The sequence below is a fragment of the Ambystoma mexicanum genome, chromosome 9 (assembly GCF_040938575.1).
Source record: "Ambystoma mexicanum isolate Mex_15411 chromosome 9, UKY_AmexF1_1, whole genome shotgun sequence".
In the NCBI taxonomy this organism is placed as follows: Eukaryota; Metazoa; Chordata; class Amphibia; order Caudata; family Ambystomatidae; genus Ambystoma; species Ambystoma mexicanum.
Genome location: NC_090931.1, coordinates 844443290 through 844469904, shown reverse-complemented (window position 1 = coordinate 844469904; position 26615 = coordinate 844443290). Strand labels below are relative to the sequence as shown.

The 26615-nt window shown below is 45.4% G+C and overlaps 1 protein-coding gene across 1 annotated transcript in view; it reads right to left on the bottom strand.

Annotated features, from left to right (window-relative positions):
- CPS1 (carbamoyl-phosphate synthase 1) overlaps positions 1 to 26615 on the bottom strand; it is a 236985-nt gene that overhangs the window by 122494 nt on the left and 87876 nt on the right. Inside the window, exons 19-21 of the mRNA XM_069615912.1 lie at positions 24634 to 24832; positions 22891 to 23067; positions 18905 to 19023 (exon numbers count right to left, since the gene is read on the bottom strand). Of these exons, the coding sequence (XP_069472013.1) occupies positions 18905 to 19023; positions 22891 to 23067; positions 24634 to 24832 (495 nt within the window). The remainder of the gene's footprint in view (positions 1 to 18904; positions 19024 to 22890; positions 23068 to 24633; positions 24833 to 26615) is intronic.

Below are 26615 nucleotides of genomic sequence, written 5' to 3'. Positions count from 1 at the left end.
AAATCAAAGTGTGAGCTTTGACTTCATCCGTGATGTTATCATATAATCCTACTGAAGCACCCAATATTGAGTTTAGTGCAGAAATAGAGGGTGAAGTTAATTTGATCCTAACTTCTATTTCTCTTAATGTATGATGAAGTGGCCTATTTTCAGTAGCATTGGAACCTTGTGCTAAATTAGCAGATGACGAAAGCTCTCCTAGTTGAGAGGGTGATTCGGGGGAAGCATAATAACCAAAGTCTTAGATGGAAGTGTGTAGGTTTAACACTTCAGTTTCTTGATCATTTTCAGCTTCAGCTAATCCTACACCTGATTCCTCGTCCCCCGCATTAATTGACCCTAGACGGTGTAATGCCAAAGATCCATCATGCCCCACACCGGCTAACAGGCTTTGATCCATCATATCAGTCAAGAGATTTCTAAGGGATGCCATTGATCCTTAAGGTTGGCTAACATCTGTACTCGTGCTAACACTGGAAAAGAAATCAGGGATTTTTGCACTATCGATCGGTGTCACACACATACTTTCCATTGCGGTAGCAGGTGAGTCCATAATTCCCACATCAGAGTTAATAGCACAAACTATCTCCTCAGCAGACTATGCTTGTGCTATTTCTTTTGATGTCGATGCAATTCCTGCTGGCAGGGCGCGTTCAATACATAGCGACCCATTACAACATATCAATTGATCTGCTCTCACTCCATCCTTCTTATACTCCTGGGAGGGCCTTATGCCAGTAACCGAAAATCCGTCTGCCATCCAAGCGAGCGGAGCAAAGTCTCAGGCCAGTCCGATTAGAGTGAAACCTTAGCTTCGTTGTGTACTGATCTTTCAACATATTCAGTGTTCTCAGCGCTCTAGCTCTAGCAGGTGGGGGGGGGGGGCAGTTAGAATACAGAGCTTTGTTTACTGAGTTATTTAACTTACTGAGCCTGCAAGTTGAATGACGAAAGTTGCTTCGCATATAATAGAGTCCCATGACAGCACCAGCACCCTGCCCCTGCAGCAGATCACAAAGTTAGCTCTCGTCACAGCTCTCCGCGCCGCTCTTCCGCGCAAATGATGGCTTTTAAAAAATGTTCCTTCCTGCCACAGTGCAGCTCTCCGCCTCTCACCAATGTCAGCACTAACAATCTGACAGCAACCACCTGGTAGGATTTCTTCTCAACAAATGACTAGCCCGGACAGTTTCTTTTACAAAAAAAAAATGTAAGAGTTCAGTTTTAAAGAGCACCTGAGCAAATTCAATGGTTAAGTAATTATGACTTGAAACAATGGGCCTCATGACACGGACGGTGGTAACCGTTGCCGCCGGTATTTTACAGAGTCCGCCATGGTGAATGGCGGAATTACCACCCTATTCCAAGGTGTGTGGGGGCGGTAATTCCCCATTCACCATGGCACTTCCCCATTCCCATTTTTGCCCCCATAGGGCTCAATGGGAATGGGGAAGGCGGTAATTACGGTACCGTTATTACCTCCAAGGTCCCTTTGCGGGTCTAACCATTAAGGTAGGGTCCCACAAAGAGACCTCGTAGTAAGGCGGTAAGGGTTTACCGGCACTGGTACCCTTACCGGTACCGGTAAACCCTTACCGCCATCCATGTAATGAGGCCCAATGTGTGTAGAGTACTTCAGTTATTGCTTAAAGAACTAAGCAAATGGAGTAATTTTAAGCATATTTATGCTGGTTTAATTGCTAAAAAGATTAGAGTGAAAATCAGAGTTAGATACAAAACGTTTCTGAAAAAGATGTTACTTTGTTGGTTCCATTTCTAAAATCAGCCAGCAAACGCCAAAAATAGCACACAAATTGCACAGGCATTAGCATTATATTGCTTTCCAGCTAGCATGCAGGCACCGCAGGAATATAAAAGCACCTCAGGGAATATAATTAAAATAATAACAACATGACAATTGGCATAGTTCATACGACAGATTAAAACATTTCTGCCACTTAATTGTAGGTGGTATTTATACCCAAAATATTTTAGCAACCTGGGAAGTGTGAAAGGCTGACACTACCCTGACTGGCGTGCAAACCTCCAATCTGAAGGTTACACAGAGATGTCTACCGCAGGAGCTCAGCCTACTGGACTAGCTTCCCAGTTATCCATATTCATTTTTTCAACAGCGAGCATAGAATTTTCAAACTAATTACCGCAGAGAAGATGCGTATCCTTCTACCGGCGGTTTTCTTTAGTGTATCACAGACGAATGTTCAAAATGGTGGCCGAGAGTCATCGATGGCCATTGGCTCAATATAATGCACAAGAGCGGATCAGTATTACCAGAGGCTTGGTATAATTGGTGACTGACTACAGCCAATTGGTCAGAGTTATCAGTAGCATGTCATCGTGAGTGGGTCATAAGGGCGTTCAGCGCGGTAGCAGTCAGCCGGCTCGGACTGGCCTATATGCAATGCCCGAACCAAAAACGTAAAATGCTAGTGTGAGCCAGTTTGCATGTTTCCAAGTGGTCCACTTTCCTAGCCCGTGTGGGCCAGTTGACAAGTTACTTCACCATGTGGCTAGTAGTTTTGACCATTGTCACTGAATAAAGTGCACAATTTGCATCACATGTAATCCTAAACCTCCCCCTTGGGTGCTACTCAAACAGTCGTATCACAAAAGGAAGTAATTGCCATTTGCACTGTGGGCCACTTTTTCATTTGTTCCGAACACAATTTTACACCCCAGTCCGACCCTGGCGTTCAGTGGTGTCTGGACCATGGCAGGTACAGCCAGCCACCAATCCATAGAGAGAGAGGAGGAACAGGAGGGGGGGGGCCACTGGCGTAACAGGGGCCCCCGCAGGCCCTGCGGTGCGGGGGGCCCCACTAGCACATGTCCTGGGAGGGGGCCACACTTGGAAAAAAAATGAAAATGTTTTTTTTTTTCTAAATAGTTTTTTTTTTCTTTTTGAAATCACTTTGCCTTCATAAAGAAATTATTTCTCTAACAGAAATAATGTCTTTATGCAGACAGAGTGACTACAAAAAGAAACTTTCTTTTTGAAGTCCGAGGGCTCCCCCTACCCCATGACATGGAAGACCCCAGGCTGGAAGCTTCCATGTCATGGGGTGGGGGAGCCACTCTGCCTTCATTAAGAAATGATTTCCGTTATGGTTCGGTCCTTAACAGAAATAATTTCTTTATGAAGTCAGAGTGATTTCAAAAAGAAACAATCAACCTCATTACAAGTTTGGCGGTAGCCTTGCCAGTAAAACTGGCAGGCTGCCGCCAAACTTGCGCTTTTTTCCGGCACCCGCGAATGAGCAATTACTGGGTCATTACGGACCCGGTAATTGCCCATTTGCGGACGCCAGAAATAAATGCTCCCCATTCCCAATTAATCCCCGTAGGGTTCAATAGGAATGGGGAGCTCGGATGCACCGGCACCATTCAGAATGGTGTTGGTGCATCTGACATGCGCTGCTCACGCGTGCCGTTACGCCTGCAGGTCTGACCTGGTGGGCGGGAAGGCACCCGCAAGCAGAACTTGTAATTTGCCAGTCTGGTAACAATGATACCGGCAAGCTTACTGGTACCGTTGTTACAGAACCGACAAACTTATACTGAGGCCCAATTTCTTTTTGAAGTACTAGGGCTCCCCTCAACCCCATGACGTGTGCGTGTCTGAGTGTATTGTGAAAGGGTGTACACTTAAATGTGGAGGTGGCTGCCTGTGTGAGTGTATGGTGAAAGGGTGCACACAAATGTATGGGTGACTGGGTGTGCATATGTGCGTGTACAGTGAAAGGGTGTACACTTAAATGTATGGGTGGCTGCCTGGGTGTGCCTGCATGGTGAAAGAGTGCACACTTAAATGTAAGGATGGCTGGGTGGGCATGCTTGTACATGGTGAATGGTGTTTGTGCTGGTGTTCAGGAGCGCAACAAAACCTACATTTCGGGGGACTGATCCTTCAAATGTTGGGAGAGGCGCTAACTTCACGGGTGGTGGGGGAGGCAAACTTATTTGGGTGGGGGCATCTAACTTCTTTACGCATTTATATGAGACTATTCTAGTGCAGCTTCAATGTTACACGCAGTTGACTCTCTCCTTTAAGTGTGAAAGCACCCACTTATGAACTGTTGTGAAAATGAACGGTCTCCTGTTCCCTTTCTATCCTTCCAATCACTTCCTTGGCATTAAAGTACTAAACACACATCACAATTTCAATTGCCTAAAAAATGTGGCATTTGAATGCAGGTAGTAACAGTGAAATGCTTTACGTTAGTCACTGCTGGTCCCTTGTTAACAGCGAAACCCAGGTGCCGTTTAACATCTGTGTCCTGTTCTGTCCGGCAACTGCTCAGGTCAGCCAGGTTGAGTCAACATAGCCCAACATTTCTGGGGGTGAGTGCTGCAGCCCAGTCAACTGACTATTGTTAAGCCCCTACTTGTGTTTAATGCCTTAATTACTTATTGGTAATCGTCATTACTCCTAGCCCTATTCTTCCTTGTCCCCGTACTTGTGTATGAGGCAATACTTGTGTATGATGCACTATGCCTCATAGACAAGCACTAGGATGAGGTAGAGGTACATGGAGGTAATGCCTGACTTAGCTACCTGTAGCTCCATTACTCCTAATCCCACTCTTCCTCATCCCAGTACTTACCTATGATGCAAGGAGCCTCAAACGTAAGCTCTGGGACAAGGAAGAGGGACGTGAAGGTAATGTTAATTCTGGGCCAACGAGCTGATTTTGGAGGGTGGGGTAGGGCATGGGAGGGAGAGGGGATGTGTGGACGGTGGGATTGTGCGATAAATCATAATGGTTGTCCATGTCCAGGCTAAGCAGGCATGATATGTGGTATTAGTGGCTAGAGAGGCATTTTGGTGCAGCCCGTCTAGTTATTCTTACTGCAGCATTGTATATTCTTTTGAGCATCTATGATAAAATGATATGATATAAGTCTATTATAACACGCCTGTACACAAGTGTTTCTTGGCGCGGCAAGCAATGGAGTGAAGATAGAAGGTGGACAAGACAAATGATCTTACTAGACCTTGTGTCATTTAAATTGTGCAAGTGCGAGAATGAGAAATGCAAGGGGAAAGGGAGGGGGAAGTGCAAGGAAGAAGGGAGGGGAAAACAGGGCTGTAATGCTCTGAGTAAGTGCAGCCGGGACAGTGCGGTTCTGGGTAGTGCAAGGAGAACAAGGGACTGTAGGGTTACAGTTACAGTCCCTAACTACGTGGTAGGCTGGAGGCAGTGCAAGGGGGACTGATTAAGAAAGAGCCTGGACTGTGTGAGACTCTGAGGGTAGCCAAGCAACCAGTCGATACAGTAGACAGGTAGTCAGGTAGATCAGCAGGGAGTGGAAAGAGCAAAAGCAGAGGAGAAGAGGAAAGTTTTGGGCTGCTTCTGGAACATCAGGTGGTCCGCTAAAGTTTGAGAGGGGCAGGGAGGGCATTCCAGAGGGAGGCATCTGCAGAGGAGAGAGATCTACACCCCACTCTCTGCCAGAAGAAGCGTCTAGCCCTTAGAGAGTTGGTGGTAGCCGGGGGAAGGGCTCAAGAAAAAAGGTATTTTGTAAGAGTGCGTTGGATGTAGTGTGGGCCCAACCCCAGAAAGCATTGTGGACAATGCAAAGGGTTTTGAACTTGATTCTTGCAACCACCGGGAGCCAGTGGAGAAATTTCAGGGCTGTAGAGATATGATCCCTGGGCTTGTGGCCAAGGATACGTCTCACTGTCCTGTTCTGGATTAGTTGCAGAGGGCGGAGAGTAGAGGAAGCAGCTTGAGAAAGAGGCTGTTGCAGGAGTCCAGCATAGAGAGAAACAGGGCTCTGGAGACAGCGAGCTCCTGGGGAAAGTAAGAAAGGGAAGAGTCCCTTTGAGCAGGAGCAGCTGGTAGGGAGTGGGACTTCTTGGCGACATCCTAGATGAGAGGAGAGAAAGAGAGAGTGGAGTCGAAGATGACACAAAAGGTTTTTTGCCTCGCAGGAAGGCGATGGAAGAGGGCCCAAGGTGGGCAGCCAGAGTGAGAGAGGGAAAACAGGGGCAGGGGTCCCATTGAGAAGTATCTCCATCGTAATGGCACTAAGGTAGATATCGTTGGAGGTGCACTAATCCTGAATCACGGATAGACAGTCAGGAATGAGCAAGAGATGAGAGGAGCATGAAGGAAAGCTGAGTGCCATCTGCATAACACTGAAAGTTAGAGGAGAAGGCAGAGATCAGGTGGGCCAAAGGGGACAAGTAGAGGTTGAAAAACCAGGGTGAGAGGATAGAGCCCTGGGGAATGCCACAGGTAGAGAGAGGTGGCAGAGAGAAAGGGACCAAGTTGGACCTGGGAGGGCCAGTCCAAGAGGAAGGAGGTCAGCTACTCCAGGGCCTGATCCGTGATGCCCAGGTTCTCATGTAGTCGATTCATCAGGATGGCATGGTTGACTGTGTCGAAAGTAGAGGAAAGATCAAGGAGGATTAGGACAGAAGGAATGCTGGGATCAAGGTTAGAGAGCAGATCTTCAAGGGGTTCACGAGAGAAGTTTCCGTGCCTCTGGCAGCTCGGAAGCCAGACTGATGGTCATGGAGACAACCAACAGATTCAATGTGGAGAGTAAGCTGGGAGATGGTCAGCTTTTTTCCAAGAGTTTGCCCAGGAAAGGGGTGATGGAGATTGGCCGATAGTTTGACAGACAGGTAGGATTGGCAGACGGCTTCTTGAGGAGTGGGTGCACAAGGGATTGCTTAAGTGGAGAGGGGAACGTTCCAATGGTGGAAGAGTGATTACAGAAATTGGCCAAGGTGCAGCAGGGGTGTCAATATGGTCCTTGATGGTTTTGGAGGAGCAGAGGAGCACCTGTTTGGACGACACTTTCATGGATCAGACTTATCTAGAAACCTTGTCAGGTGTTGTCAGAGAGAAAGAGGAGAAAGGAGGAGGAGAGGTAGAGGTGGCCAAACAGGGGCTGAGAGAGGAAGAGGGAGATAGTGGACAGGATGTGCTGAGTTTTAGCGGAGAAGTGAGAGGCCAGAGCCATAGAGGGCCTGGGAAGGAACAGGAGAGGTGGAGACCGCAACAGAATTGACCAGTTCCGTGCAGATTTTAAAGAGTTTGGCCGTGTTGTTAAAGTCAGAGACCCGGGCTTCAATGTGTGCTCTCTTCTTGATGAGTGTTATTGCTTCAACTGGCATTTTTGTGCAACCAGTCTAGGTATGTCTAAATATGGCCTGGCATGCTTTACTGTAATGTTATAACGTGTCTACACCGGTCTACATTGTGCAGCCAGTGGGACATGTTTTCAATGTGACATGGCATTTTTAATAGCAAAGAATTAATGTTCCTGTCCACTGTTGGTGACTTGCGTTTATTGGATTGGTGTTACCCTACAAAACAATTGCAAACACTCTGGCTTTTTAGCCAATTATTCTCAGAAAGTGTGCTGTATATTGCATTAAAACACATATTTATATTTTTCTCCTAGTACAGTGTGTGGCATACCCCTTCAGCAGCACGTTCATGCGTATTGTGCAAGCGTGATAATCTAGGCCGGCCTAGAGTGTGGCGCGGCCCATGATTTGTTGGAGTTGGGGGGCCCTCAGCATGACTCGCAGGGGGGCCCCCACATTTTGTGTTACGCCACTGGGGGGGCAAGAAGGTCGCACGCGTTCTGCAGAGAAGAGGGCCTCCAGCATTCAGGCGAGTGTTGGAGGGAAGGATGTCTTGGTCAGTTAGCAGGCAGGAGACAGAATGGGAAAGCTGGGGAGAGAGGGATAGAATAGCAAAACAAAGGGGTCAAAAAGAGTAAATGACAGTGAGGGAAGGGGAAACACAGAGAGACAAAGAACTGCCAAGTACGGAACAAGAAAGTGAGAGGCAGCGTTGGAAGAATAGGGGAGGCAGGAAGTGCTGAGGAGATGGAAGACACGCCGGGAACACATGGAGCCTCTAATCAGCGAGACACGGGCAGAGAAGAGAAGGGATACAAATAAAGCAGGGACTAGAGAGAAATAAAAAACACAAGTCACAGGCCCTTGTAAGTGCATGTCAAGTGTTTCCCAGGGGAGAGAGGGGCCAAGTAGACGAAAGGATAAGGACAGCAAGGGAATAATTATAAGGCAATCGCAGGTTGTGCACATCCTCCCAGGCAAAAACAGGATCAAGACACTTTCCCCAGTCAGCATTTAAAACTGCCTTTACTTTTTCAAGTTCAGGACTAGAGATGGCATATTTGCAACACAACTTGCGATCGGCGGCTACCCTCTACTTGTTTGCTCTGCATTCAATAAGTTCGCCAACCCACACCGATTTCTATTGGGTACATAAATGCACACAGACAAGTTTAGCAAGTGCATAAATCAACTGTACTATCTTGGTCTATAAACACAGCTGCGATTCCATGCTTAAAGCAGATTGGGACCAGAAGGTAGCTAGCTAGAGTAGTTCTGTGTAAGTCGATTTATTCGAGCAGGGGATAGCAGCGCCCTCGCGTGGCATCAATCAGTAATGCAAGTCTGCAGAATGGCTATGCAGCTTCGCTTTGATAGTGATACCTCAGATCTGTGCAAGTGTTGAACACATAAACCCAGAGACGTTTTTATGGGAGGGCAAAAGGGGCAGTTGCCCAGGGTCCCCACCTTGCAGGGGGGGCGCACAAGGCTAGCTGATCTGAAGAAGTAAGATTCCATTGTTCACCAGTCTTAAATAGCATACGTCAGGATATTTTATTGGGTGCTGCTGAGGCTCTAAACTCATTGCCTTTCTGTTTTGATAAGTACATTCTGCCATTATCAATTCATCATGTATTGCTCTCTGTGTTCACTGTGTTATACATAGTTTATGTGTTCCCTATGGCACAATTCTGTAGCATTCTTTCCTTCCTCTGGGAATTATGTTGATCATGTGCAATAGGCAATGGTGAAATGCATATTGATAAATTGAGTGCCACAGTGGTTCAAAAGTTAGCTCAGTGTTTGAAGCACCAATTGCAGAGATATGTGTTTACACGCACAATTAGAATATCACATTCCAGCAAGGCTGGCAGAGCCTTTCCTATGTCTGAAGTTTATAAACCTGCCTGCATATGTACTTGGTTTTGCAGAACAATATCTGCTATTAACAGCAAAGTACCTGCACCAGCGAGGGGTTGCTATAAAACCTAACATATCATCCGTATGGTGAAGATCTAGAAATTGGTTTGTTCAGATGGGGTGTTGGGGTATTGCAAAATGTAGGCAATCGCCTCCAACGATAGTGATTCAGCTCTTGGACTAAGAGTTTATGCTATCTAAATTCAAGACTATGGAAGGAAAGTGTTTATGTTTGTATCCTGGATTTGCCAGCAGATGATACAGTGATCCTGGTCAAATCATCTAATATATCTTACATTACTGTGCTGTCTTCTGTGAGGTTTGTCTTCTTGCATGCAGCTGGTAGAGTTAAGCCCATTACTTGATCTTTCTTCCTATGTAGGCCATTTGGGTGGAAGGGATGGTAGATAGAAGAGAGCGAACCATGTGTTGCAGGCCTCAGGCAAGCATATTTTAAGGTCTGCTTGTTTGACACAAAAACTGTTTGCTTTTTGGTTAAAGACAAAGGTTTTTATGCACGTTTATAAATTAAAATGTCACAAGCCAATTTTTTTGAAGTATTTCAAGCTTTAAAATACAAAAGACTAACCCAGATTAAATGTGTTAAATCACATAGATTGGTATTCTGGTTCTTATATACTTCCCTTGATGATGGAGAGAATGAAGCTAGAATCATTTCCATTTTGCATAAAACCCCTTCTATAATATTTTGTTAAAAAATGGCCATGTTTGGTAATGTGATTTGTGTACTTTCCAAGTCCGTTTTTTATAAAATTAGATTGTTTTAGTTCATGGTAAGAACTGGAAAAGAAAGTGTTCAAATGCACCAATTGCAGAGTTGTCACAAATCCCCGCTTCACCCCTTCACCCCATAACCAATGTGTGATGCTGGGCATCTCATTTAATCTTGTATTGCCTAACCTCTCAATATTGTCAGTCCCTAAACCTTTCAAAATTGTCAGCCCTTCAGAGTGATTTCCTTCTCATGGTATGATCTTCATAAAAGCCGTATTCATGGTTTCACTGTGTTAATAGTGAGCATATTTAGATTGCACACCACAGGCATTTGTTCCTTTGATATCTAATGGCAACACTATTTATTCTGCACAGTTAAGTAGGGTAAATGTTATGTAGGGGAGGTTAGGGAGTTGGGGTAATAATTATTGGGAATTTTAAGTAGGGTAACTGGTAGGTAGGAATAAATTAGGGGGCCATTAGTTTAAATAGTCGGTAGAGAGGAGGCATCCTGCTGTGAGGTGGTAGGATAGGTTGGCGGCCTGCCCAAGGCTGCCTTGCATGATGCTTATCCTCTGGCCTCACTCTCCATATGAGTGGTACATGAGTTTAGGAAGGGGATTGGTTCTGGCAAGCTCATCCTTAGTGTCCCTGGGACCCCTCCAAGGAAGGGAGAGCTGACATAGCTGGTCCCCCCTTAGATGGAGCTCACGCCAGGGGAATCCTAGGGTGTATGTGTTAAGAATAAGTGTGTGTTTAATAAAGATGGGCCCCGTTGGGCTCTCCATAAAAATTGACTCTGGTATCTGTCTGTTAATCACCAAAGAACGCAAGGTGTACCCATCTCCTGTATTAACCCCTTTCATTTGCAGGATGCTTAGTGCGCCCCACCAGAGCAGCTGGTCTGGGATTGTGGGGTGGTATCCCTAGAAGCTGTCGCTGCTCCGGGGGAGGGAAGAGTGTGCCCTTGCCCGGAGCGGGCCGGTTAACCAGGTGACATCTGTAAGTCTGTTTCTGGCTCGGAGTATTTATAATAATAGGCTTCCCGGGCCAGAGAGAGGGAAACAAAAAATAGAGGCTACACGAGCCAATCAGCGAAACGGCCGGGAAGGCAGCTATATATTCCCCGGATTCAATTTGCTGTCACTGGGCACGGCTCGATCCACAAAGTCGCTAGAAACAGTCTGAGATTTAATAGCAAAATTATGGATGTGTGGAACTGGGAGGGAGAGAACGGCAAGTGCTGGACAACGACTGTCACGGGGGCATTGTGCAAACTCTTGGAGGCTGACAGCAAGGGATAATACAAATAGCTACTGCTTCACAGCGAAAGGGGTGTGAAAGTGAAAGGGAAACATAAAGATCGAGTGCACGAAGACGGGGGGAGGGCGTTAAAGAAAGAAAGAGCAGAGAAGAAATAAGGAAATATAGAGCAGAGAAGAAAGAAAGGAGGAAGGTGGTTATGGAGTGAAAGAGGAGCACTAAGGAGGGAGTACAGAAAGAGAAGAAAAAGAATGAGGGAGTGAAGATGGAAAGATGAAGAGCGAGAAAAGGGCAGCAGAAAGAGAGAAGGGCTGCTACGGGATTTCATAGAAAGGCATGGGTAAACGGAGGACGCCAGGATATAGGGAGAGTAAGCAGTATGAGGTGAGTGAGACGACAAGGAGATTGAATATGTGATGAATCAAAAGTTGAGAAGGGAAATTAACGGTGGAAGAAAAATAAAGAAGAAAGGTGTCAAAAAGACAGGAGAGATGGAAGGGAAAGACCACAAAGTGTGGGTGAAAAGAGGGGGGCAAAGACAACAAAGGCAGAAACGAACATTGATGACAGGAATACTGAGGAGGGGAGTGAGCAAAAAAGAAATGAATGGAGAGAGGGATGTGAGCAGAGGAAGATAGTCTGCAGAGAAAGGGAGAAGAAGGCTAAAGGAAGAGGACAAAGAATGGAAAATGGGAAAGAGAATAACAGAGAATCAGATAATGGGGAAGGGCTAAAGGAAGGGAGCAGCAGGCTGCAACGAGCACCTGAGGAAAGAGAGGGGACTGAAATATACAGCGGGGAGGAAACTGTTAGTGAAGAATGAGCAAGACTGATTATAGAAAGAGCGAGACCGGGAGGTAGGAAGGGGAAAAACCAAACTGGGAAGTAGAAATCTAGAGAATCAGACATAGAGATAGGCCAGGAAACGGAAAGCAAAAGTAGGAAGAAGTAAGGTGGATAGCTCATAAGCTAGGTGCTCACCTCTGACATGGGGTTAGCCTGCACTTTGAAAGTTTGAATCCCGGCTGTGGTGACTCAGTCTCTTATCCTTCTGAGATTGATGAATGAAAGTGTGGGCGATTATAACACCTAATATTGCATTAATATTGTGGCACTTAGATGTGGGATGAACCTGACATGAAGCACAGTATATAAAAACAAGATGTTATTATTAAGAGGGAAGGGGGTATGGATGAGGGATGACGGATGGGGAAAGGAACATGATAAAAGGAGGAAATGTGGTAGGGCGAGACGGAGGAGTGTAGTGCTAGAGGACAGACCAAGATAAAAAGTAAGTCAAATATAAAGTAGCGTACGCCGTACGTATTACTGCAAAGATAAAACAGAGGATTACAAGGAAGAGTCAAAAGGTATTGGAGTCTCCCAACTACTAATGTATGCCTCAAAAAGATAAAACAGTTCCTATTAACAAGACTTGTTAATAGGAACTGTTTTATCTTTTTGATTCCTATCTCTCACACTTTAAAAGTGGAATAGGGCAGCTGGCGTGTACAAAGCACTCCGCAGCTACCCGACATTTACGCAAGTTAATTTAAAACAGAGTGGTTAACAAACGAAATGCAGTACTAGACCACCCGCTCTGGCCAAAAACCCTTGAGGCATACATTAGTAGTTGGGAGACTCCAATACCTTTTGACTCTTCCTTGTAATCATCTGTTTTATCTTTGCAGTAATACATACTGTTTTTTCCCGTTACCTATCCGGATGGAACTTGACATCCCGATAGGCCTGGTGGATTCTCACCAGCTAGATTGTAAGTGATTAGCACAGTTTGTTTTTATAGATTTAGGTGTATTTTGATTTTATACATTTGCGATTTGATAAATAAATTGAAAAATAAAAAGTAAAGATCTGTGTTAATTAGATGTCATTATTTAGGTGTGGTACATGTAATCTTAATATTATATAAGATTACCTTGGATTTAACCTGGTGCGACTCAGGGTCTTTAGGTAGGGGAAGGCGACCTGTCACCCCTTGCTTTTCACCTACCACCACAGACATACAAAACCCTCGGGCTGAGCTGGAGCCTCTAAGAAATGAGTGGTGGGGAGGGAACAATAGGGGTCTATATTATGCCCCTAAGGAAAGAAGTGTAGAGAGAAATGGCAAGAAACCGAATGAGCGAAGGGTAGAGGGGGAACAAAAAGAGAGAATCTTTCATTAACGAAAGATACACAGGAGAAATACGAAAATATTTCAGAGGGAACGTTGAGAAAGAAGGAGCAGTGAGGAAAAGTCAGGACGAGTGGGAGACAAAAAGAGTCTGAGAAAGAGATAAAGGACAAAGACAAGTTGAAGAGAGGGACTGGTTGAATGACTAGAAGGGGAAAGAATGCAGGGTCACGGAGGGGAAAGAAGGCAAAGCATGGAAAGGGGAAAATAAATTAAACATGGAAAAAAGATTTAGAGAAGAGGAAAAGCTGCACATGCTTTCAGATGGAAAGACGTGGGTAGAAACCAAAAAAGTACTATCAGGCAAGGGTCTGAGGATGAAGAGGAAAACAGTTCATTAAAGGCAGAGAGAAGGTGAATGAAAAAACTAAACTCAAAAGGAAAAAAGATGGAGATGTATAGGATTTATAAAATACAAAGATAGCGAGGGTGCAACAGACCTTACAGCAAGGGTAGAGGGGTAGCAGAGGAGCTGGGGAGGGTTGAACTCCAGAGTGGGAGTATAGGGCTGAGTGGAGTGATCAGCAATTGGCAAGATGTTGTTTGAAGAGTAGGGTTAGTGCAGGATGGAGGGGCCAGTCTTATCTGTGTCGGTAACTTGTTCCAGAGACAGGATGCATGGCAGGAAAAGGCATGTTTCCTGTTTTTCTCCCTCATCCATGTCTTTGTTCCCAACCAGGCGATTCTGGGGTGTGCTGTCCTCCGTAGATGGTGAGTTTCTTGGCCAAGCAGAGTGGCGTTTTGGTGGTGGCTGCTTTGTAGGTGATGCAGGCAATTTGAACATGGTGCATTCTTGAAAAGGGTGCAGTGTCTGGAGGATGGGGGTCACATTTTGTTAGTCCTGTAATCAGGCATGCAGCAGCATGCTGGATAGCTTTCAGAGCGGCCACTGTGGCATCTGAGACGCGTGCGAATAAGGTTTTGCCACCGTAACTAGACAAAAGACAGTTGGGGAGCAAATCAAAGTGGGGACGCAGGAGAACAGAGAATGAGCCGTAGAGCAGGGAACGAGGGCAATGGGATAAGGAGAACAGCTAATTTAAACATGGAAACAGAAAGGAGAAAGAGGAAAAAAAGACGAAGGTGAAAGATAAAAAAGAGAGCCACAATCAAGGGGGAGAAGAACAGAAAATGGTGCATCGGAAACAGGAAAAGAGAAAGAGAAGTCAGAATCGATTAACAATGTGGGAGAGTGGGGTAGGAAAATGGCTAGAGCCATACCATGTGCCAGCCCAGCTCCCCATACCCAGCAGCTCAAAAAATCAAGGCAAGAAAAAAGCCTCCATGGCATACCCATGAGTCACCGTTATATACAGTGGCATAGCAGGGGCCTCTGCAGCCCTCACAGTGAGGGGGCCTCAGGGGCCCCTAACACATACCACACTAACAAGCTGCCCAGAGACGTTGTTTCTGAACGCAACAAGCATTGTTCTCTGCTCAGCACAAGCCTCCCACCAAAAGATGAACATGTCCAAATTGGTATATTAAACTTACATTTTGCTGTTAGGGTGAGTATTTTGACAATGAAAACTAAGCCTACTGTGCATTTTGTGCTCAAAATCGTTGCACACTTACATCTTTAACAGTGTTAAATATAACAAATCTATGACCATTTTTATGTTCCCAAAATGCTCTTTGATTTTATGTAAAGCAGCCAGAAACAATCGTGCCATTTATCCCCATACCCTTTCCCATAGATTTATTTACAGAATGAGGGATATGTCCTCACTTATTGAATTGTTTATATACTGAGTGACAGAATAGTTTATTTATATACAGTTATTTATTTACAAAACTGAGACAGAGAAATGGATTTACAATATGCAGATTGAATGCAAAATAAAGACCCGAGATCATGCTGAGTTACCCAAAAGGCATGATTTTGGTATTGTTCGTTTTTAATGCCTATATTGAGTGTGGACCAAGCTCCGGGGAGCAACTGAGCACTTTACAGTTCAGAGGGGATAAGTACACAGAGAGGGAAGCAGATTCCAAGGGATCATTATACAGGGGGGGGGGGGGGGTGGGAGCTAACAACTAACAACGGGACAGGGTGAGGGCGGGCAATTTGGCACCAAAGAATCTACACATAACCAAGGGAAGAAATGGGGGAGGAAATCATCCAGTCTCAGGGTAGGTGGAGAGTGGAGGGTGTGTGGGCAAAGGCATTAGGGAGAAGCCATTCCTTGAAGAGGTTGGTCTGGAGCGCCACCCTGAAATATAAAAGCGAGGGGGCATTTATGCTGTTGGGAGGAAGTTCCAGAGTCTGGGGGTGTAGACAGAGAATGCCTGTCTTCTAGTTCTTTGCTTCCGGCAACAGCAGAGTTCAAGTCTACACATGTCCTTGCTTCTGATTTATCCTGTAAGTGATGTTTGTGTGTGGAAATGTGCGCATAGGGGTGCGGAATTCGGCCATGTGTTTGGTGGCAGGGAACTATTTCATGGAAGTTGATATTGACAATGGTGACTTCTAGTGTGTGTTCAACATTATCCATTTTGATATATTAGGAATGCTTTAATATATTTTGCTGCAGCTTCATCAATGTAAATTAAAATGGTCATACAAGCCTGGATTGTGTTCGCAGCCTCATCAAAGTTATTTACAGTGACCATAATGGCATAGATTGTGGCTGCTAAATCATTGTCCTTTGCAATATGAGTGCTGGCATTTATTGTAGATTTAGCATTATTAAATTATTTTCACTGGCAATGTTTGGATATATCGTGGGGAAAGCTGCATAAAAAACGATTTACAATGGCAACAGTGGCATATGTTGTGAACTTGCGCATCATGAAAATGTTGTCAAATGCTCCTGTGTACTGTTGGTGACATTCCATCTAGTAGATGCATTCATGCTTTATTCTAGAGAACCAATTGTAAATTGCATGACTTTTTAGCCCATTTTTCTCAAAACCTATGCTGTAAAATGAAAGGCACCATTTCAGTATATTATTTTTAAAATGTTCTTGGGAGAAAAGCCAGATCCCCTATAATTACTTAGGGTTCTCTTGCTATGCTTGGTTGTACTAATTTGCGAAAGATGTAATTGCTCCTGCACTAAAGATATTCACCTGCCGCCTCTGACCTGGAATCAGCTACAAATCCAGTGCCCTCTCAGGAGCTGCCCGACCACCTGGCACTATAAGCTGCCTCCTCTGCTGTCCTGTGCATAATATAATATTATAGGTTATTTAAAGCATGCTTAATACCCAGAGGTTTCTAAGTATGAACCCGGTGCTCCGTGTCGTCTTGCTTCCAAGGTGAGCACATTGTCCCTGAGCTATACTCCCGAGGCAAGAACATTTTTACTGGCCACACACTATGGCAGCTGGAACCTATGGGTGCCAGGGGCTAGGTGCCACCCCCACCCCTTGCCTCAATGTTAGGTGTAGAATTTGATAAAGAACCTTACATTTTTCACCTGGTTCATTCTGCATTATACCACTGCGTCAGCATGATCATCAAAATTATTAGACTTGAGTGGTGGCCCAGGCTGGCTCGAGAGTCAGTGGCACAGAATGCGCTTCTTCGACTAGCTTGGAGGTTCTCTGCAGGGCTCATGGGAAGGGGTCCTAAGTTTGTGTCATGCCACTCTTTATATAACGCAGCCTGCCAGAGGGGCTGAGTGATGCAAGCTTCACAACACAAAGACTAAAAACCACAAGGTACAAACTGGAGCATTTAAAAAAACGGATACATTTATTGACTATTAGGTTTGGACTAGAAATAGGACTTCAAATACATAGTTTAATGCATATTATTACTTAACTTCAATGCCAACCACAATAGGTGGTTTCATTAGGTCACCATATAAGTCTATGGGAGACTAGGTAGAAGCAGGGGGGCCACAGTTAATTTTAATCTTAAAATCTTTTCAGATGAAAAGTCCACTTGCAAGCTCGTTTCTTTAGGCACATAGAACCTAGTCTTAAGCCTATAGTGGGAATGGTTGGTGTGGCTAAAAATCTTCAGGGCGTAGAAGGCTTCCCCTGAGGCTGAAGGACGATTCTCTACCGCTGGATCCAGGAGTCAAGGTCACCCGCTCCATTCTCTCCCGCTGGGGATCCTGGATCACTGGAGTCCTGAGTGCGCACTGGTCTCAGGTGGCATCCACAGGACACCCGCAGTGCTGTTTCAGTTTAGAGAGCAACAGTGGACATGAAGCCTTGCAGGAGTCAAGAAGTACTCAGTCGGGGCAGACACTACTGGGGACATGACAGTGCCACTGCTTGTGGATCATCTCTGGGACGCGTTCCTGGCATGCCCCGTAGAGGTCCGTTTTGACACGGATTGTTTTGTGAGGATGTCCTCTTGCAAGTTCTAGTTTAGCAGATTTTGGACTACAGCATTACTGTTACTTAAGAGTTCTTTGAACTCCACCACCAAATAACCGAATTGAGGTAGGCATCTTTCCTGCGACAAATATGGTGGTCCTCTGTCCTTTTCACACCACGGTCCTTTCACCACCACAGTGACTTAAATCCATGTCTATTAGCTGCCGGCAACTATCTTCGGGGTGACAACAAAAACCCCTTGAAGAATACATCTGAATTATCCTGCTTGCTCTAACCCACTTTACGTCAATACTTTTCTGGGAGGAGACTGCACAACACAGGCTATACAGGCCATATAGGCCATATAGGATATACGAATGCAGATAATACTGAGGTACACAAATGGCGCGTCAGCCGCACAAGGCTATATGCAGCGGACAAGAAATACAGCACACACAGCAACACAGCCCTGCAACCAAAGTTTGTAGGGGAAAAGTGTGGAGGGACTTTCCAACAAAGTCAGCCATCCCAAGGTCAGGGAACGCATGGGGGCAATGGGAGATGGGGGAAGAGTTGGGCGATGGGGAAAGAAATGAACCCTGTGTGTGGTATTTGGCCTGTACCCCCACTGCTCCCTGAAAAAGTACATCGCAGGTGGCAATATGACCTAAGTTGGAGAAAATGGAGACATGCCGCATTCAAGGTGCGACTATCTGTTGGCATTGGCTGGCAAGCGGAGGGAAACAGGCACCAATATGGCAAAGAAACGGCCTACTGAAGAACTGGGACCACAATGCCATGCCCCGTTGCACATGGCATTGTGGCAGACTGCAGACTCCACACCGTTTGCAGGATGAACACTGCCAATTAGCACGCATTTTATTGTGCTCATCAATGAGCTATGCACGTGTGTGGTAAGTAGTGTATGCGTTGTTCGTCTTAGTGACGTGACGGTCGTCATTCCTTTTGTACCTGCAAGCAAAGATCAGGATCTCACCTGCCACAACCTATTATATGCAACCCCACCCTCCTCCAAAGCCTTCACATACAGGGCTGATGCAAGGTTCAATAATGCCTCAAACAGATTACCATTTTAGCTCACCACTGTAATGTAACAGGGCCAGATTTAATAAGAGTATTCCCAACCAAGCACCTTTTCAGAACCCCCTACACGTGGCACTAAAAACAGGCTCTGAGATTTGCTCTTTCTAACAGGGTCAACCAGTTGTAGCCCAGCCTTTGCTTTGTATCAGGCATTACGTGTATAAAAGGGCATAGGCTCAAATGGTCACCAATATAGGGTTACTGGCAAAAGAAAGATCTGGACATTCTCTAAATAATTGGTGGATGCAAGATTCCCAGCATTGCCTGGTCGGAATCCCTGGTCCTACCTTTTGCTCCCCTTGAGTGTCTTCTCCATGTTGATGATGTCCCGCATCTTGTAGATGAACCATTTGTCGATGTCTGTCAACTTGTAGATGTCGTCTATTGGGACCCCATCATAGAGCGCCTGAGAAGAAGAGAGAGGGAGTCAACGTTTCAGAATAAGACCTTCCAACAGGTGACTCTCTGAGAGGCACCTGCCTGTGGGAACGTCTTCCTGTTCCTCTGTACCCCTCTGCAAGGAGCACTCTGTCCTGACTTCCATGCGTGGCCACCGCCACTCTTCAGAACCCCCCAAAGATTGCAGTCATCGCTACCTCCGTTGTGAGTGGGAGAGACCATGGGATGACGAGGTGTTGACACAGTATTTGAATTATAGTTATTGACTGGAAACAGGCAGTTTTCTGATCTGCACAGAGTGAAAGTCTGAAGCTGACTCCAAACATTGGAAGTGGGAGGCTAGGGTGGGAGAGGGAAGGACAGACTAAGAGTACACTATGCACTTGACTTAATTAAACTCAGTTTTGCTTTGCATCTTTTCCCCCTGGTGTCCATTCCGGGAAAGAACATGTAGGACCCAATTATATTGTATCTCGCTATAAATGCAGGAGGCTGAAAAGCCATGAATATATCACCAAAGGCATGATCAAGCCTCTATCCACCACAGCCTTATCCAAAAACATATCTTCACTGTCTTCTTCCACCTTTTCCAAGTCATCAGTATCTAGCCCTCTTTATCTATTCAGCTCCTTGTCTCCATCTTTATCTCTTTTGCATTTCTCTGTCCCCTTCTCTCTCGTCCAACCCATCTATTCCCTTCTTTTTCTATATGTTCTTCCCTTATTCAGTTTTCTTTCTTTTAGGCTCTATCTCTCTCTAACTGTCTTTAAACCACTCTTTGTCGCTCCTCTTTCCTCCTCCCACATTGCCTCCTCTTTTACTTTCACACTCCCCTTGGTCTTTACCTCTCAATCAGCCCTTGCCCATGTAGATGGACTTCTTGTGGGATGCCGGTGCATTGGGAACTGAGCATGTGCAGAGCCATCCTTATCCTGAGTCCTTGCTAAAACCCTAGCGCTGGATATGGCCCTTGCAACCCATGAAGTGCATCCTCAGCCTAAGTGCTCCAGCTGCCTGAATCAGGACATATATGGTTCAATGTTGCAGCATTTCAATGTTAGGGCGGGAAGGGTGAAACATTATATGAACACCACGTCATGATTCAAGCAGGCAATCCTTTTATCAGAGACCTATTCAACAAATTGTAGGGCTATCTGTGCATTCTCATGTTCCCAGAATTCTCTTTGATGTTATGCAAAGAAGTCAGGAACTATCATTGTTTCAATATGTCCCCTTCCCCTTTCTCAAAGGGGTGCGCTGAAAGAGTGCATTATGAGTGCACCAGACTGTCCATTTTGGAATGATTACCTTCTGTCAGAAAAGATTTTAAATGGTTATTCTTTGTTTTCATAACGTTCTTTGATCAGTGACATCTTTTTCATGACTACAATACACACACTGGAAGTGATCCTTAGAAAATGAATATCGTACATTTTTAAAAGAGCAACTTTACAATGTTAATACAATTATATAATTTACTTTGTATATATTCTTTTCCACAAAAACACAGAGCCACGTCCTCCATATCTGCGTATTTTTCTCTGGTGATGTTCTGAGGTGGCTCTCGTAAACGTGCACCTGTCCACGTGACTCAGGCCCGCACAGAGAGATACAGAGAGAGAGGCGCAGAGAGAGAGATACAGAGAGGGAGACGCAGAGAGGGGGGCACAGAGAGAAAGATACAGAGAGGGAGACACAGAGAGAGAGAGACACAGAGAGGGAGACGCAGAGAGAGAGATACAGAGAGAGAGACGCAGAGAGAGAGACGCAGAGAGAGAGACACAGAGAGAGAGAGAGACACAGAGAGAGAGAGACACAGAGAGGGAGACGCAGAGAGAGAGACACAGAGAGAGAGAGACACAGAGAGAGAGAGACACAGAGAGGGAGACGCAGAGAGGGAGATACAGAGAGGGAGACGCAGAGAGGGAGACGCAGAGAGGGGGGCGCAGAGAGAGAGATACAGAGAGGGAGACACAGAGAGAGAGATACAGAGAGGGAGGCTCAGAGAGAGATACAGAGAGGGAGACGCAGAGAGGGGGGCACAGAGAGAAAGATACAGAGAGGGAGACACAGAGAGAGAGAGACACAGAGAGGGAGACGCAGAGAGGGGGGCACAGAGAGAAAGATACAGAGAGGGAGACACAGAGAGAGAGAGACACAGAGAGGGAGACGCAGAGAGAGAGATACAGAGAGAGAGACGCAGAGAGAGAGACGCAGAGAGAGAGACACAGAGAGAGAAAGACACAGAGAGAGAGAGAGACACATAGGTAGACGCGAGAGAGAGATACAGAGGGGGAGACGCAGAGAGATAGATACAGAGAGGGAGACACAGAGAGGGGGGCGCAGAGAGAAAGATACAGAGAGGGAGACACAGAGAGAGAGAGACACAGAGAGGGAGACGCAGAGAGAGATATACAGAGAGGGAGACGCAGAGAGAGAGACACAGAGAGGGAGACAGAGAGAGAGACACAGAGAGAGAGTGACACAGAGAGGGAGACACGAAAGAGAGATACAGAGAGGGAGACGCAGAGAGATAGATACAGAGAGGGAGACGCAGAGAGGGGGGCGCAGAGAGAGAGATACAGAGAGGGAGACACAGAGAGAGAGATACAGAGAGGGAGGCTCAGAGAGAGAAACACAGAGAGGGAGACGCAGAGAGAGAGATACAAAGAGGGAGACAGCGACATCGAGTTTGATAGAGATAGGCAGTGAGAGAAAAAGAGTGCAGAGTGAAAGAGAGAAGGAGAGCTCTAGCTCGCCATATGATATGCTGGATCAAGCTCGTATGCATTCATTAACATTAGTAGGTGTGTAAAACAGAATGCACACATCTGCAGCACTCCTGTTTATGGTGCAGAGCACTCCCAGTGAAATGCATCCACCAATCGGCTAATCTCGCTTTTGTCCGCAGCCTGGCGTCACTTCTGTGGTTGCCTTGGTCATGTCAGGACTGAACTGTACTCTTTTGATAGACTCTAATGTGACTGAAAGGTGTCAGGAGTTGCTTTAATTCGTTTCATATGAACATAGATGGTTTTTACCAATCCAAATGATGTCATTGCTTTGTTGTAATTGTACTTGCTGAAGTCATTTTCTGGATCAGTGAGGGTAGTGCATATGGAAACTATGCATACATAGTTTCCTGGAAAAATACCAGATATTTGAGTGGGCAAAATAAAGTGTCATTAATATGATATGAAATGTTATTTATAGGACGCCTATATACAAGTGTTTCAAGGCGTGACAAGGCAAGGGGGGGGGACAAGGGAGGACAAGATAACAAGCTTACTAAGCCAAGTGACATTGAGATCGCGCAGGTGCAGGGGAGAGGGAAGGGGAAAAGGTGCCAGGGGGAGGGGAGGAGGAGAAGTGTGAGACGTAGAAGACATACAAGTAGCGCGGCCAACAAGTGGCAGTGCAAGGGGGGTTAAGTGGAGACAGCAAGGGTTAGATAAGTGCAAGGATGGGGGCTGTTGGGTTACAGATACAGCCCCAGTGCAGGAGTGCCAGAGGCATTGGTGAGTTGATGCATTTCATGGGGGAATTAACACCTCAACCAGGACCTTCCCAGCCTTATTTCACAACCATATACTTTCAACCAGCTACTTACACTATTTAACTATTCTTTGAAATATGCTATGTAAGTATAATACTCTAAGAAGTTTATAATGATGTTAGCCTACTAAATAATGTCTTCCATTGCTGCTTACGAATACTAATATGTCAGAATGCATTCAAGATATGAAGATGGCCTCTACAGTGTAGGTTCAACGGTCTCGTATGCTCTGGATGTTGCCTTAAAGACCAACAAGGGCTTAAGAATGATCGCTTCAATGTGAGCAGTGATGTAGGACACTCTGTATCCCTTGCTTACCTTGGCCATGGAGTAGATGCGGGTGCTGGAAGCGTCCGCCATGTCTCTGTACAAGTTGAGGTCTGATGGCCATTCCTTGTTCAAGGGCAGGTGTGGGGTGAACCCATCCACAGAGGGGTGGCACATCCTCAGAGCCTTCTGGAAGCTCTCCTCGAACGTGCGGCCAATGGCCATGACCTGAACGCAAGGGGAAAGCATTATGAATGGATGGCCGGTCTTCAAGATACTATCCTTGCTAATACAAACTCCCGCTTGCCTTGCTATTCACAGAGGGCACAATGGTTTGGGGCACACGGCGGGATGATTCAGCTAATACAAATCTGATATGACGCGCACACAGGGCAATTGGATTTTGCTCCACGCCAACTGCTGATGTGTAGTCACATGCTCTAGTTCCCCTCTGCCACTGCAACATGCTCTCCTCCCCTTCTCTCCTCTAGTTGTTTAGCTGAGATGTTAAAATGTCACTATCACATTTCACCTCTATCTCCTCTCTCCCAGACTATACAGATGGCTGTAAGTTTCTCTCTCATCATATTATGGTGCTCATAAGATTTTTGGTAAAGACCATGCAGGCTTTTAATCACACCTCTCAGACCACCTGTCTCTACCCTCCTGCAGATGTGTGCATCAGATCTGGACGAAAGACGCCAGATGAGCTTTCACAGGTCAGGTGTGCAGCGCTAGCACCACATAATTGTTGGTGCTCTGTGTACTTTTTTCATATGCACCCCAAGGTTACACCTTAGACATAAAATTGAACCTAAATCTCCACACTGGCACTTTAAGAAGCAGTCTGATCAGAAGCAAGGCGCAACCAGTCAGATCGTCCTGGGATGCTTTAAGTGTAAGGATCGACTAATTACCCTAATAGGCTTTCAGGCCAGGCTTCTTTTTCAAATGTCTGGATTCCCTAAAATACCTTTCGTTGAAATACAATTAAATTACAGCCCACACTATCTTTCCTCATACCACCCAGAGATGACTTCCACAACTGTGCAATATGATCCTTAAGTGGCATCAAAGTGTTCTGGGGCATTAGCCAAACTGCAAGATGTTCCCAGAACCCCCCGATGACAGTAGAAAGAAAATATCAAGCTACTTGCAGAGACCACAATCCCCGGCACTGAAAAATTGGCACTGGCTCAGTGACACAAAAAGCCTGTCCGCTTAAGGTTTCTAAATAGCTATCTGATCAACGTACCCACTACAAACGTACAAGCAATTCCAGTTCACCAACAACAATGAAACTGCAACCTTCGACTTATGACAAAGCTGAAGGTGGGAACAGGGCATCTGCAACAACTGGTCCTCGCCTCCGGAACAACCCACCTCAGTGCCTGTAATATTATGAAAAACTCCCCAAATTCAGGAAACCCCTAAAAACAGAACTCTAGAAACTGGTTTCTACTTAACAAGGACTGCCTACCAACCTGACCAGCACCTTGGCGATAATGCCAGGCAATTATCAGGTAAACCTTATTTATAGTCCAGGTATTTTGGATTGTAGTACCATGAATGCAAGACACGGCTGAGCTGTGAAAGGGCCTGTTCTACAGCTTTGCTATATCTTTGCTGTTCCCCTATCCATGCTCTCTTGGGGTTCCCGCTCTTTAGCCCCCAACATGCCGCCAGACACCCTGGAGAAACATGTTCGTGTGCAACTAATGACTACTAAATTAATTCATGGGGATGATGCTTTTCCCAAAGAGCAATGAAGATGGGAATGGGGACAAGGCTCACCTCCCCCACACTCTTCATGGAGCTGCCGATCTGCTTGGTGGTGCCTTGGAAGCGATCCAGGTCCCAGCGGGGGATCTTGGTGACCATGTAGTCCAGGCTGGGCTCGAAGCAGGCCGTCGTCTTCCCAGAGACAACATTCCGGATCTCCGGAAGAGGAATGCCCAGGGCAATCTTTGCTGCAATGAACGCCAATGGGTACCTGAATAACGATGGAGGAATCAAAGGCACAAAATATGTCAAGACAAGTTGCCCAAGTTACGAAGCGTTTCAATTATGGGTCATGACATTATTGAAGGGGTAATTGAGAGACATGATTGGCAAGTACAGGGGCATGGAGTAGTAGTCATTTTCTTAGAAAAATCGAGACAGAGAAGGCATCTGATTGCCTTGACTATGGTAATGAGCATTAATGGCAGGTGACCTGTGTATTAACAGAATATAATGACGCAATCTGATTCTCCTTATTGCTCCAGTGTGGGCAATATGTCAGTGGTTCAGCGCGAAGGGTAAACAAAGAAAAAATTGCCATGGATGAAAATGTTGAAAGACAAATATGTATCTCACATAATGTCAAATTCAAAATATAGAAACTAGAATGAGAAACAAAACGAGTTCAACGTTTTGCATTTTGTTTTACATCAAAGGTTTACAACAAGGCTGGCAACGGATTAGGGTGAAAATATAGGTCTTGAGGAATTGATTATATTTTTGAAATTATAGTTTCACGGTCTTGTGGAGGGGAATTCGTGTGATGGTGGGGAAAGGGGAGAGTATCAAAGTAAGTAGGGGATTTCCCCTTTGTTTTCTAGGTTACAAGATGTGTTTTTAACGTATTTGATATTCGGATTATTAATTCACATTTTTTTTTTAAATAATGTGAATACATGAATACGTGTGTGTGTGTGTGTGTGTGTGTGTGTATTTATAAAACAACTATTTAAATCAGTGGTTAAAGTGTACACAAAGAAGTAGTGCAACTATGTTCTCTGCTGGCCTGCCCCCAGTGCCCACAAACCCCCTCGCCGCATCCCCTCCCATGTGCTATCCGAACCCAGAAACAAACACACCTGCTGTTTAAGGGGGTGTTCAGTGCAGTGCATTGAAGTGCAAGTCGCAACTTCTTCGTACACTTTTATTTTAAAATAATTACATCATTCCGAAACATTTTCTTTCTAAAATAAAAGTATAAGAACAGAAAACCCTGTTTTTTTTAAGTACAGGAGCACAGCTCGCAGCCGCTCCCGTCCACTTCGACCACTGATTTAAATTAATTAAATAGTGTTTAAGTAAATTAACTGAACATGTTCAGCTACATTAAACAAACACCCCATTGTGTATAATCATATAAAAGAGAGTGAAAGACAAAGGGATCCTTTAAGGAATTATAGTGTTATTCATTTGAACGTCTAAGCCTCGTGTCAGTTGGAAAATGGAGACCATCTTGACTGAATTGATTTTAAGCATGAAGAAATTAAAGGCTATGAAAATCATGATTTGCTTGATCTTTTGAATTTGCTTTAAGCATAAAACTGTGTTGAGTGTACACTAATATGCATCCTCCTTGCTACCTCTCCTTCAAAGGATTCAGTGCTTAATCGTGTTCACAGCTCGCAGCTATGTGGTTCTCTTGCATAAACTACATTTGTGACCTTGAGGAGCCTTGGGCGGCCCAGTTCCATAATTCCAAGTATTGAGCCAATTGGGGAAGGCGACCCTCCCCGTTACAGCCTGGTAACATTCCACTATTCTGTGTTCAAACTGATGGATAACTAGACGTACAGACAGGGGCCGTTTGGGAGGGGTGTGACTTTCAACTGTACAGGGATCTCCCTGTCTCTGTGCTTTGCTTTAGTGCGTCTCCTGCACAAATGTATGTGAAAGATGTTCACAAACTAGCCGTACCCCCAGAATTGATCCTGGCAATTCATTTCTTTTCCTTCAGCCCGGGAACTCAGATGAACACGTTACCAGAGAGACGGGAG